Source organism: Mustelus asterias, chromosome 10 (assembly GCF_964213995.1).
Source record: "Mustelus asterias chromosome 10, sMusAst1.hap1.1, whole genome shotgun sequence".
Classification (NCBI taxonomy): domain Eukaryota; kingdom Metazoa; phylum Chordata; class Chondrichthyes; order Carcharhiniformes; family Triakidae; genus Mustelus; species Mustelus asterias.
In genome coordinates this window covers 67,022,538-67,036,562 of record NC_135810.1, presented here as the reverse complement: position 1 = coordinate 67,036,562, position 14,025 = coordinate 67,022,538, and the positions used below count along the sequence as shown (strand labels likewise).

At 44.5% G+C, this 14,025-nt stretch overlaps 1 protein-coding gene across 19 annotated transcripts in view; it reads right to left on the bottom strand.

Annotated features, from left to right (window-relative positions):
• sytl2a (synaptotagmin-like 2a) overlaps positions 1–14,025 on the bottom strand; it is a 149,331-nt gene that overhangs the window by 96,647 nt on the left and 38,659 nt on the right. For 10 of the 19 annotated variants that reach the window (XM_078221837.1, XM_078221833.1, XM_078221840.1 and 7 more), the window contains exon 2: positions 7,211–7,641. In XM_078221837.1, the coding sequence (XP_078077963.1) occupies positions 7,211–7,311 (101 nt within the window). In that variant the 5' untranslated portion in view covers positions 7,312–7,641. Of the gene's footprint in view, positions 1–7,210; positions 7,642–14,025 lie in introns of those variants that run through there. The other 9 variants (XM_078221821.1, XM_078221822.1, XM_078221826.1 and 6 more) reach the window with 1 other exon arrangement.

The following is a 14,025-nucleotide window of genomic DNA, read 5'->3' as shown; positions in this document are numbered from 1 at the left end:
TTTCAAAAGCCCCATTTATTTTTTTGCATCACCCGAGTAGCTCTGACATTAGCTTTTCCCATGTCCCCCGTATTGGGAATGAAACTTTACTGTACTCCCTACAGGCAACTCATCCCTTCATTAAAGGCAACTCATTGTTCAATTACAGTTTTGCCTGCCAAGGTAAGATCAGCTCTCACCCCACCTGAAGTGTGCCCTCCTTGAATTAATTATGTTTACTCTAGATTGCTCCTTGCCCTTTTCCAAAAGTTAACCTAAACCTTGGTGATGCTGGAAAGATACCGAATTCACTAGTCCCACCTCATTCCCCAGAACCAGATCCAGCAATTACTTCAACACTGGACTGGAAACATACTGATGGAGAAAATTCTCCTAACACTCAAAACCTCTTGCCCCTCTCTGTCCTGTTCAATACAACCACCCTAATTTAGACTGGCAGAGTTAAACCCCTTGCTATCTACTTTTCTATAGATTTTATACCCCTAATTTCCTTGCAAATATGTTCCTCTTATTTAACAAGGGATTTCCGCTTGTGCTAGTTGTCAGTCTGGTCTCTTCCCTACACTCTTCGCTTCGCAGAGAGATTTGGATAGGCTGAGCGAGTGGGCGAGGATCTGGCAGATAGAATATAACGTTAGCAAATGTGAGGTTATCCACTTTGGAAGAAATAATAGTAAATTGGAATATTATTTAAATGGAGAAAAATTACATCGTGCGACTGTGCAGAGGGACCTGGGGGTCCTTGTGCACGAATCGCAAAAACTCAGTCTGCAGGTGATCAAGAAGGCGAATGGAATGTTGGCCTTTATCACGAGGGGGATAGAATATAAAAGCAGGGAGGTCTTGCTGCAACTGTACAAGGCACTGGTGAGGCCGCAACTGGAGTACTGTGTGCAGTTTTGGTCCCCTTATTTGCGAAAGGATATATTGGCCTTGGAGGGAGTGCAGAGAAGGTTCACCAGGTTGATACCGGAGATGAGGGGTGTAGCTTATGAGGAGAGATTAAACAGATTGGGTCTGTACTTGTGGAGTTTAGAAGGATGAGGGGTGATCTTATAGAGACATATAAGATAATGAAGGGGCTGGATAGGGTAGAGGTGGAGAGATTCTTTCCACTTAGAAGGGAAACCAGAACTAGAGGGCACAGCCTCAAAGTAAGGGGGGGCCGGTTCAGAACAGAGTTGAGGGGGAACTTCTTCTCTCAGAGGGTAGTGAATCTCTGGAATTCTCTGCCCATTGAAGTGGTGGAGGCTTCCTCGTTGAATATGTTTAAATCACAGGTAGATAGTTTTCTGATCGATAAGGGAATTAGGGGATATGGGGAGCAGGCGGGTAAGTGGAACTGATTCGCTTCAGATCAGCCATGATCTTGTTGAATGGCGGGGCAGGCTCGAAGGGCCAGATGGCCTACTCCTGCTCCTATTTCTTATGTTCTTATGTTCTTAACCCACTAATTGACGGCCTTAAATACACACCATTAGCGTAATGGCATCTCTGTTAACTCTAACCTAATAGATTCTGTCCTTGACCCCTTTCAGATGTGTTTTCTCTCCAAGAATGTATTATACTTGAAACCAATATTGTCTGCACTCCTGCTTTCATTCCTTCCCTAACTTTGCTGAACATTTTGCATCCAGGAATATTGAGTATATGATCCTGTCCTTGCTTTGTGCCAGGTCTCCATTATTGCCACAACATCATATTCCACGTGGACGCGTGAAGCTCACCAACCTGATTTACCACACCTTAAATTCATGTACACAGTATGCCCAACTTAGTTCTTGTGCATTCCTTCTTACTCAGACTCCACCCAATACCATTCTTACTGTATTTTACTTGATCAATCCTAATTTTTTTTACTTGATCTATCCTATTTCTTTATTACACGTTGTTTTCCCATTCTAACATTACATCTTAGTCCTTAGGCAGAAACCAATCCAAAAGGTGGTATGCAAGATCTTTCAAGCTATGACAAAATCCAAATTAGAAGCCATAGACATATGAGAAATCCATTGAGTAATCATGGAGAAATCTCTTGAAGACTGGTGAAAATGTAGAACTTGCTACCACAAGAGGGAAATAATGTAATTGCATTCAAAAAGGCAATGGCAAGTACTTAGTTGGAGAAAGGAAGAGTGGATATGTTTACAGGGCAATATGAAATAAAGCAAGAAGAGATCCATAAGCAGCATAAACACCTTCCTATACCTGCTGGGGCCTGTTTCTGTGCTGTAAAATTCTACGACATGTCTGTTCATAGTGAGATTTCAAATTGACTGATCCAACTAGACTATGACACACTCAATAATGAGGTAATCTAAAATGAGTTCCAAGTCACGTGTTTGAACCACAATACAATTGTGTGCTGCAGTTCTAATTGCAAATGAGAGATTTTTAAAATGATGTTTAAACTGTCCTTTTTAATTTGAAGATAAAATGGAGCAAAATGACCTTTTTGTTCTGCCCAGTGACAAGCCAATATGACCTGGCTGCTACAGGAACCGAGGGCTAGGCTTAAGTTCAAATGAAACCAAGATGCCCCAAGCATGAATGAATAAAAAAAGCAGAATGCAGGTGGGAGTGCATTCACTGGTTCAAGAGACAGGACCTTTGGAGATTTCAGAACACTGGAAGATTTGCCCTGGCATGGCCAGGAAGTCAGTAGTGACTCCTAGAAGTCAGTCTTCTGTGAATTCCCAAACTGAAGGAACTACTTTCGACAGACACCAACTATTATGACTCAAGTGAAATAGAAATAAGAAAGCCTATTAAAAGCTGGTGAATAACTTTGGACTGGTTTCTATAAAGTCTACGCGTGAAGTCTTGCCAAAAAAATGTTGTTTCTGGCGAGTAAAGCAGCATGCTTTTCTCCCGAGGAACCAGTTGGTTTTCTCTTCAGATTCTACCACACACTGCCAAAAAAGTCAAGGGGGCGTGATTCACGCTGTCAGAGGGGGTGGGGCTTAAACATGCCAGCAAAACCTGACTGCTCAGAGATCGGGGCACCAGCTTTAAAAGGCACCCCGATCAGAACTCCAAAAACCTCCTCCCTCCACTGATCAGAGCAAGCATTCACTCCACACACACACCTCCCATGCAATAGCCATTACGGCCATGAACCTGGTGACATTACCGGCAAAGAGTGAGGAAGAATCAAAGTCGCGTTCTCGATGGTGAGAACCGTGGCTTCCGGATTTTGAGCCCCTGCCGCAACATCGCAAACACGGGCTCAAGAATTTGCCCTGCAATTCTGCAGAGAGTGTGGTGTAACATATACACATGCTGTAGGATTCTCAGTCATGTTAGATAGTTAAGGGCGTGGGGGAAGGGAGACATATTTTTCTGTAACTTAGTTTATTAGTTGCCTACTGTTGATGTTATTCATTTTGTTTACCACAGTAAAAAGTCTTAAAAACATGAAATTGTGGGAGATCAAATCCCCAGCAGGACTTCAACCCAAGGTCGTATGATGCAGCAGTGAACTACCACTGATCTTAAGGTGGCAAAAGACAACAAATAAAGTTCAGGTTTAGTGTTGCACAAGTCACTATCCTGCTAATGCTCATGACCCTTGCATACTAAAGTAGTCTAGGGTGCCCAGTAGGAGTCAGTGTTTTCAAGAAAGAATAAAATTGGACGTGGGCAGAGAACTGTAAAACTAAATCTCAGGAAACATACTGTGTAACATGGAGAATGCAGAAATTTAGTTGACATTAATAGATAATATACAATTGGGTCATGAGTTGCGATGTAGTGATAGGGCCCATTCCCCCCAATTCAATTTAACTGATCATGAGGTCACATAATAATTGAGTTCATGGATTTTACGAAAGTCAACAACATACCAAATCAAAGACAGATTTCAAAAACTATGCAACAATTGCCATCTTGTTCACTGCCGTCTGATCATTTATAAACAAATAGAATGAAAATCAAGTTTTTGCATCAGGCAAGTTTAGGGATTATGGTACAACGCCTGGTTTTTCCCTTTCGGAGCAAAATAAACAAACTTAAATCCAAACGGCACCTTATATCCAGAGTATGTCCTAATGTGATCAACAACAAAAAGTGATGGGCCTGAATTATCAGAAGCAAAGTACTTTTAGGCACAGAAACTGAACTGGACTAATCAGATAAATACCATGGCTATAAGAGCAGGTTAGAGGCTTGGAATCTTGTGACAAGTAACTCACCTCCCAACTCCCTAAAGGCCTATGCATAATCTACAAGGCACAAGTCAGAAGTCTGATGGAATACACTCCGCTTGCCTGAATAAGTGCAGCTCCAACACTGAAGAAGCTCAACACCATCCAGGACAAAGCACTCCGCTTGATTGCTACCCCTTCCATAAACATTCAATCCCTCCACCACCAGTGAACAGTGGCAGCAGTTATGTACCATCTACAGGATGCACTGCAGGAACTCAAGGTTCCTTAGGGAGCACCTTCCAAATCCCCGATTGCTGTCAAGGGCAGCAGAAGCATGGGAACATCGCCACTTGAAAGTTCTCCTCCAAAACACTCACCATCCCGAGTTGGAAATATATCACTGTCCCTGGGTCAAGATCCTGAAATTCCCTCCCTAACAACATCGTGTACACACCCACACCTTGGGGACTGCAGCAGTTCAAGGAGGCAGATCATCATCACCTTCTCAAGGGCAACTAGGAATGGCAATAAATGCTGGCCTAGCCAGTGACAGTCATATCTTGCAGACGAATTAAATAAAAACAGAAAATGCTGGATAAATTCAGCAGGTCTGGCAGCATCTATGGAGGGAGCAACAGAGGTAACGCTTCAAGTCCAACATGACTCTTCTATTCTGCCCCACCTCCTCTGCCCTCTTTCCAAGATGAAAGTGACATTGCAGTTTAACACTCAATTCAACAGTATGATACTGGACATTTGGACAGGAAAATGGATGAGAAAGATTTAGAGGGATATGAGCCAAATGCAGGCAAATGGGCCTAATTCAGATTAGGAAACCTGGTCGGCATGGGCAAGTTGAGCCGAAAGGCCTGGTTTCCATGCTGTCTCTCTCTATGAATCTAATTCATTACCTCTTTATCCCTCTTCAGTTCTGTAGAAAGTCAGGGTTAAGTAAAAGTAAAAGGAGAGATTGACAAAGATGTCAAACACAAGACAAAGGGGTGTTAATGGTGGCAGTAAGGACTGAAAAGTGCTAATAGTGGCAGAAAGGCAAGTCAGCAGAATGTGTTAATAAGAGAACAAAATGTCGGTGCTCAGTGAAAGCAAAACAAGGGATGGATGACCCCATGAGGGAAGGGGTGGGCTTAATATTGGGGCAAACCAAGGAAACCAAAACACAAAAAGGGGGTCAAGATGGAGGGGAAGTTCACAGTCTAAAGTTGTCGAACTCAATGTTGAGTCCAGAAAGTGCCTAAGATGAGATATTGTTTCAGAACATGTGGGCATGAGAACAAGATGCTGAGCTGAAATGGCAAGCAACAGGAAGGTTGAGGTCATGCTTGCGTATGGAGCAAAGGTGTTCTGTAAGCAGTTACAAAGGTGTTTTGTAAAGCAGTTACCCAGTCTGCATTGTCTCTCCAGTATAGAGGGAACTGCATGGGAGCAGCGAATACAGTGGACCAAATTGAGGGAGGTGCAAGTGAAGGTGCTATGGCTTAGGAGCTATAGAAGAGTTGACCAGGGTGCCATGAAAGTAGTGGTCCCTGCAGAATTCTGATGGTGGGGCTAGGGGGAAGCATTGAAGGGAAATGGGTTTAGTAATGACATCCTGCTGGAGTTGGTGGAAATGACAGAGGGTGATCCTTTGAATGTAAAGGCTGGTGGACATGACAGACCCTATCATGATTTTGGGAAAGAGGGGAAGGTGAGAGGTTCAGGAGTGGGGGGGGTGGGGAGTACCTTGGTTGAGAAAAAAGGCAGACATATAAAAAGAGTTGTTTTCAAAGGTGGCATCATCAGACTAGATACAGTGGAGGTAGGGACAATGGGATGGAGTCCTTTCAAGGAACTGGGTTTGAGAAGTTTTCGTAGTTAAGGTAGCTGTGGAAGTATTGGTGGTTAGTCTATTGCCAGAAATTAAGACAGAGGTCAAAGGGGTCAGAGATAGATGTGAAGGAGAGAGGTGGAAATTGGAAGCAAAAGAAAAAAAAAATTTTTTCTCTAGATCCAGACTAGAGGATCAGAAGAACCTTGGGGTCTGGGTCCATAGGACTCTAAAATCGGCCCCGCAGGTGGAGGAGGTAGTTAAGAAGGCATATGGTGTGCTGGCCTTTATCAATCGAGGGATTGAGTTTAGGAGTCCGGGGATAATGATGCAGCTATATAAGACCCTCGTCAGACCCCACTTGGAGTACTGTGCTCAGTTCTGGTCGCCTCATTACAGGAAGGATGTGGAAAAGATTGAAAGGGTGCAGAGGAGATTTACAAGGATGCTGCCTGGATTGAGTGGCATGCCTTATGAGGATAGGCTGAGGAAGCTCGGTCCTTTTCTCCTTGGAGAGACGTAGGATGAGAGGAGACCTAATAGAGGTATATAAGATGTTGAGAGGCATAGATCGGGTGGACTCTCAGGGGCTTTTTCCCAGGGTGGAAATGGCTGCTACAAGAGGACACAGGTTTAAGGTGCTGGGGGGTAGGTACAGGGGAAATGTTGGGGGGAAGTTTTTCACACAGAGGGTGGTGGGCGAGTGGAATCGGCTGCCGTCAGTGGTGGTGGAGGAAAACCCAATAGGGTCTTTTAAGAGACTCCTGGATGAGTCCATGGGATTTAATAGGATGGAGGGTTATAGGTAGGCCTAAAAGGTAGGGATACGTTCGGCACAACTTGTGGGGCCGAAGGGCCTGTTTTGTGCTGTAGCTTTTCTATGTTTCTATCCAGGTAAGAACATAAAGCAGCGCTGATACAGTCATTGATGTAACAGAGAAAGAATAGTGGGAGTGGGCCTGAGCAAGACGAACAAGGAATGCTGCACATACCCCACAAAAAAGGTTGGGCATAACTGGGGCCCATGCAGGGACCCATAGTCAAACCTTTTATTTACAGGAAGTGGCTTATGTTAATGGGGGAATTCCTGCCTCCTTCTGGAACCACTGAGCATCACCACTACCAATTCACTTTCGGTATCTATAATGCTTGAAAGAACCTACTCCTGAAAAAGCAAGAAATGTTAATTTAACAGTATTCTGCAAGTATAAAAAAAAAGTTCTTAAATAAATCTTACCGAACTCTCTTTTCTTCAATTCTGCGCAAGTCTTCATCCCTCTGCAGCACCCTCATGATGGTCATCTGCTCCTCTTCTGTCAGGTGACTTAAATCAATCATCTTGTCAGCTAAATCAGACTAGTTACTAAATTTTGAAAAATGATTCAGTTGCACATTCTTTGAAAAGTAGGATTTTGATTTCACATTTCTTTACCACTAATTTCCAGCTCAAATAGTTGAATACTGCTCAGGTGACTGGATGGCTTCTAACTTTTTGGGAAAGTTATGCTAATCTTGAATTAAGGTGAACTTCATGTCCTCCGATATTCAAAAAATTGTGAAAGTAAATTCTTCACTTCCTTTGCTTAGGCCAGAAGTTCATGGTGTTTTTCTTTTCCTCACCTCGGTTGCACCATGTACCTCAATGTTTTCAATAACGTTCAACAAGCCCTGAAACAAAGAGAGAGAGAATTGTCATTCAATTCCAGTTTAATTACAAATGTATGTAAAAGTGTTTCACCTCGGTGTCCAGATCACCAACAACCTGTCGTGGGCCCTCCACGTCAACGCGATAATAAAGAAAGCCCACCAACGCCTCTAATTTCTCAGGAGGCTAAGAAAATTCGGCATGTCTGCTATGACTCTCACCAATCTTTACAGATGCACCATAGAAAGCATCCTTTCTGGTTGTATTACAGTTTGGTATGGCTCCCGCTCTGACCAAGACCGCAAGAAACTACAAAGGGTTGTGAACGAAGCCCAATCCATTACGCAAGCCAGCCTCCCATCCATTGACACTGTCTACATTTTCCACTACCTCGGAAAAGCAGCCAGCATATAAAGGACCGCACACTCCCTCAAATGAAGGGAGACAGACTCCCTTCATTTGAACGTAAAAGGAGGGAGAAAAATCTTCTCTACAGCAGGATGGAAATTGGACAAACCCATCCTGTGAACAACAGTAAGCAATGCAGGATTCATAATAAAACTCTCCAATCATGATGCAAAGTCACAATTCGGTTAGTTATTCCCCCAATGTATCGGATTAATTTTCCTCAGCTAACATGATGACAAAATTTGTCAGTTCTTTTAGGCTAAATTTTCAGGCACTGCCAAGATTGGGAACAGAGGCCAGTATCCAAAAGTACTAGAGTGGGCTGTTTTGGTTTTTAAAAAAAAAGTGGATTCAGGGCTAGAGCCCCACTGAGGTGGACAGGAAATTAGGCTCAAGGGAGTGGAGCTTTCACATTTATCTTCAATGAGGATAGGAGAGGCAGTTCAACTGCTTGGAGGCAGACACCCAGCAACAGGGGCTGGGGGCATATTCTGGACAGGCCTCGAGCTCTCTCCCTCCCCCCCCCCCCCCCTCCATCCCTTGTCAGACAGGATGTTTGAGAGTAATTTTACCATCTCCATTAAATGGCATCTTGAATTTTAGTCCCTAATCTCATCAATTCACACAAGCACAACTCCTTACTCCTGCTCATCAGGGACTAAACTACATTCTCCCAAAAATACTAACAAGTAAATTGAAAGTAGACAAATTTTAACTTTTGTCTAATTCTCACCTATTTCTGTTCTACTGTCCACAGCCTAGTTCAGCTTTTTGTTTTTTTTGGTGGGAGAGGGGCCCCCGGCAGAAATGGAAAAGGAGAATTGGTTATAGATGCAGTTCTGCAAGCAATGGAGCAAACTAGCATTTGACCTGATTTGGTAGCTACACAACTGATACTTCGTGGGGAGTTGGTATCTATGATACCCATGCACAAAAAGGTCAGCAACACACTATGTTTGACAAATAAGAGTTAACCACTAACATTACGGGTGAGGTCCCTGAGGATTGGAGGATAGCGAATGTGGTCCCGTTGTTTAAGAAGGGTAGCAGGGATAACCCAGGAAATTATAGGCCGGTGAGCTTGACGTCCGTGGTAGGGAAGTTGTTGGAGAGGATTCTTAGAGACAGGATGTATGTGCATTTAGAATGGAACAATCTCATTAGTGACAGACAGCATGGTTTTGTAAGAGGGAGGTCGTGCCTTACAAATTTGGTGGAGTTTTTTGTGGAAGTGACAAAAACGGTTGATGAAGGAAGGGCCGTGGATGTCGTCTATATGGATTTCAGTAAGGCATTTGACAAAGTCCCACATGGCAGGTTGGTTAAGAAGGTTAAGGCTCATGGGATACAAGGAGAAGTGGCTAGATGGGTGGAGAACTGGCTTGGCCATAGGAGACAGAGGGTAGTGGTCGAAGGGTCTTTTTCCGACTGGAGGTCTGTGACCAGTGGTGTTCCGCAGGGCTCTGTACTGGGACCTCTGCTATTTGTGATATATATAAATGATTTGGAAGAAGGTGTAACTGGTGTAATCAGCAAGTTTGCGGATGACACGAAGATGGCTGGACTTGCGGATAGCGAAGAGCATTGTCGGGCAATACAGCAGGATATAGATAGGCTGGAAAATTGGGTGGAGAGGTGGCAGATGGAGTTTAATCCGGATAAATGCGAAGTGATGCATTTTGGAAGAAATAATGTAGGGAGGAGTTATACAATAAATGGCAGAGTCATCAGGAGTATAGAAACACAGAGGGACCTAGGTGTGCAAGTCCACAAATCCTTGAAGGTGGCAACACAGGTGGAGAAGGTGGTGAAGAAGGCATATGGTATGCTTGCCTTTATAGGACGGGGTATAGAGTATAAAAGCTGGAGTCTGATGACACAGCTGTATAGAACACTGGTTAGGCCACATTTGGAGTACTGCGTCCAGTTCTGGTCGCCGCACTACCAGAAGGACGTGGAGGTGTTAGAGAGAGTGCAGAGAAGGTTTACCAGGATGTTGCCTGGTATGGAGGGTCTTAGCTATGAGGAGAGATTGGGTAGACTGGGGTTGTTCTCCTTGGAAAGACGGAGAATGAGGGGAGATCTAATAGAGGTGTACAAGATTATGAAGGGTATAGATAGGGTGAACAGTGGGAAGCTTTTTCCCAGGTCGGAGGTGACGATCACGAGAGGTCACGGGCTCAAGGTGAGAGGGGCGAAGTATAACTCAGATATCAGAGGGATGTTTTTTTACACAGAGGGTGGTGGGGGCCTGGAATGCGCTGCCAAGTAGGGTGGTGGAGGCAGGCACGCTGACATCGTTTAAGACTTACCTGGATAGTCACATGAGCAGCCTGGGAATGGAGGGATACAAACGATTGGTCTCGTTGGACCAAGGAGCGGCACAGGCTTGGAGGGCCGAAGGGCCTGTTTCCTGTGCTGTACTGTTCTTTGTATTACGTGGGCCAGCTCTATGTTGCATTGCAGATGAAAGTGTCTTTGGAGCAGGTAGTACAGAACAATACCTGTGTGTTGAAAACAGCTAGGTAGACAAAGGGTGGGATTTTCTGGCCACGCTCACCCCAAGGCCTGATAAACCCACCCGAGGTCAACAGACCTTTTCATGGTCCATGTCCTGCCCACTACGATTCCTGTGGCAGGTGGAATGGGAAAATTCCATTCATCGTCTTTGGAAATACCTGGTGGTATCTTAGTGGGCACCTCCAAATGAAACAACACTGGCTGTGGATCACCCAGTTATGTCTTCTCATTTAAGCAATGCCACTGAAAGTAGGATATGATATGATTGGGAGGGAGCGGAGGAGAGAGAGTGGGAGGGAGCAGGGGAAGGGGGGGGGGGGGGGGGGGGAAAGAGAGAGAGAGGGGGGGGGGGGAAATCGTGAAATTACAGCAGGGGAGACTGAATATGTTGGCTCAAAAAACAAAACGCTGCTTGGTGAGGAAGTGGCTAAAACAGATTTACTTTTATAATACTGTGTGTCCCCTAGATATTTAGCACTACCTGTCAATCTTGGACCAGAAGACAGAAAAGGATTGGAGACAGGGTGGGGAAGAGAGAAAGGAGGCGGTGTGTTGTGGAAAAAGGTGGGGAGATAGATTGTTGAAGGAATAAAGAGGAAGACTGGGGAGGGCAGAGGGGGAAATTTTCCAGGCTCCCCGCAGCATATTTCGCATGACGGGTGGTGGCGTGCCTTTTGCCAGTGTCAGGAAATTCTGATCCTGCCACTGTCAATGAGATTGTCCATTTACTCCACCCCACGTCATCAGGATACCCACGGCAGGGGTGCACCTTTGGTGGGATCAGAAGAACCTGCCAACGTGAATAGCCAGAGAATTCTGACCCAAATCAAAGAAAACAAGGCAAAATCCGACATACTAAAAGTTCCAAAATCGGAGTATGCATGATGTCACAGAGCCTAAAACATGTTATTTCTCATTTGGGGGAGAGGAGTTAGCTATTGGGTGTATGCAGCAGCTTGAAGTCTTTACAGCATACATTTGCCACACACACACACACAACAATCTTAGACATGTATATCCTCACAATGACAGTAGTGCCTCAGAAGTGGCAGGTAAAGGAATAACTTCTAGCTGTAGGCATTTAGCAAACTCAAATTAGGCTTGTGACCTTTAAGAGGAAATTCCAGTTCTATAGTTTGTTATTAATACTCAGGTTGCACTATTTTGCATAAACCCATTTTTATTTTTTGAGACGCTTCGCTGCACATTATGTGTTAATGTTACTTCTGTTCAGCTGCTGTTTTATCTAACTGCATTATCCACTACACCACTTATCCCACCCCACCCCCATTTCATGATCATGTGAAAAACAGAAAAAGGTGCCATCTACATCTTATTTATATTTCCCATTTGCTGTTTGTAAAGAACTACAAACCATTGGCAACATGCCAAGTACATCAGTGACACAGTGGTTAGCACTGCTGCCTCTCAGCACCAGGGATCCGGATTCGATTCCCAGCTTGGGTCACTGTCTGTGTGGAGTTTGCATGTTCTCCCAGTATCTGTGTGGGTTTCCTCCCGGTGCTCCGGTTTCCTCCCACAGTCCAAAAGACATGGTTAGGTGCATTGGCCATTTAGTGTAGCTGAACAGGTGCCGGAGTGTGGCAACTAGGGAATTTTCACAGTAACTTCATTGCAGTGTTAATGCAAGTCTGCTTGTGACAATAAATAAATAAACTTGCCTGACTTTTAAGAAAGTAGCAAAATTATAAGCCACAATTTTGGATTATGTATGTGCTGTATCCATTAAAAAAAAGAGAGGGTTTGAGCACACTAGCTTGGAACACATCAGAACCAATTCAATAAGCCAGACATTGGACTTCAAACAGTACACATCTTCAAATCTATCAGGATTTCTAGTCAACAAATTAAGGCATGCTGATGCTGCAGAAAGTCTTTAAAAATATCTGAGCTTTAAAAGTCAGTGTAAAAATTGATACAGGATCTGGACATGCGAGACATACAGATTCTGCATAAAAACATAGAACATTTTGAAACAGAGCAAACCTGCGTCTAATACAAGGCAAGAGTTTTAACAACACCAGGTTAAAAGTCCATCAGGTTTATTTGGTAGCAAATACCATTAGCTTTCGGAGCGCTGCTCCTTCGTCAGATGGAGCGGAAATGTGCTCTCAAACAGGGCACAGAGACACAAAATCAAGTTACAGAATACTGATTAGAATGCGAATCCCTACAACCAGCCAGACCTTAAAGATATAGACAATGTGGGTGGAGGGAGCATTAAATACAGGTTAAAGAGATGTGTATTGTCTCCAGACAAGATAGCCCGCAAGTCCAGGAGGCAAGCTGTGGGGGTTACTGATAATGTGACATAAATCCAACATCCCGGTTTAGGCCGTCCTCATGTGTGCGAAACTTGGCTATCAGTTTCTGCTCAGCGACTCTGCGCTGTCGTGTGTCGTGAAGGCCGCCTTGGAGAACGCTTATCAGAGGCTGAATGCCCGTGACTGCTGAAGTGCTCCCCCACAGGAAGAGAACAGTCTTCCCTGGTGATTGTCGAGCGGTGTTCATTCATCCGTTGTCGTAGCGTCTGCATGGTTTCCCCAATGAACCATGCCCCGGGACATCCTTTCCTGTAGCGTATCAGGTAGACAACGTTGGCCGAGTTGCAAGAGTAGGTACCGTGTACCTGGTAGATGTGTTCTCACACGAGATGATGGCATCCATGTCGATGATCTGGCACGTCTTGCAGAGGTTGCTGCAGGAAAGGATGTCCTGAGGCATGTTACATTGGGAAAACCATGCAGACGCTACGACAATGGATGAATGAACACTGCTCGACAATCACCAGGCAAGACTGTTCTCTTCCTGTGGGGGAGCACTTCAGCAATCACGGGCATTCAGCCACTGATCTTCAGGTAAGCGCTCTCCAAGGCGGCCTTCACGACACACGACAGCGCAGAGTCGCTGAGCAGAAACTGATAGCCACGTTCCGCACACACGAGGACGGCCTCAGTTGGGATGTTGGATTTATGTCACATTATCAGTAATCCCCACAGCTTGCCTCCTGGACTTGCGGGCTATCCTGTCTGGAGACAATACACATCTCTTTAACCTGTGCTTAATGCTCCCTCCACCCACATTGTCTGTATCTTTAAGATCTGGTTGGTTGTAGGGATTCACATTCTAATCAGTATTCTGTAACTTGATTCTGTGTCTCTGTGCCCTGTTTGAGAGCACAGTTCCACTCCATCTGATGAAGGAGCAGTGCTCCGAAAGCTTATGGTATTTGCTACCAAATAAACCTGTTGGACTTTAACCTGGTGTTAAAACTCTTACTGTGTTCGCCCCAGTCCAACGCCGGCATCTCCACATCTAATACAAGGAACAGGAATAGGCCATTGCAGCTGTTCCAATCAATTAGATCACATTTGACAACTCATTTTCCAACTTTGCTCCATTTCCCTTGTTTAAATTTAAAAAATCTCAAAAGTTCCAATTGTCCCAGCATCCATAGC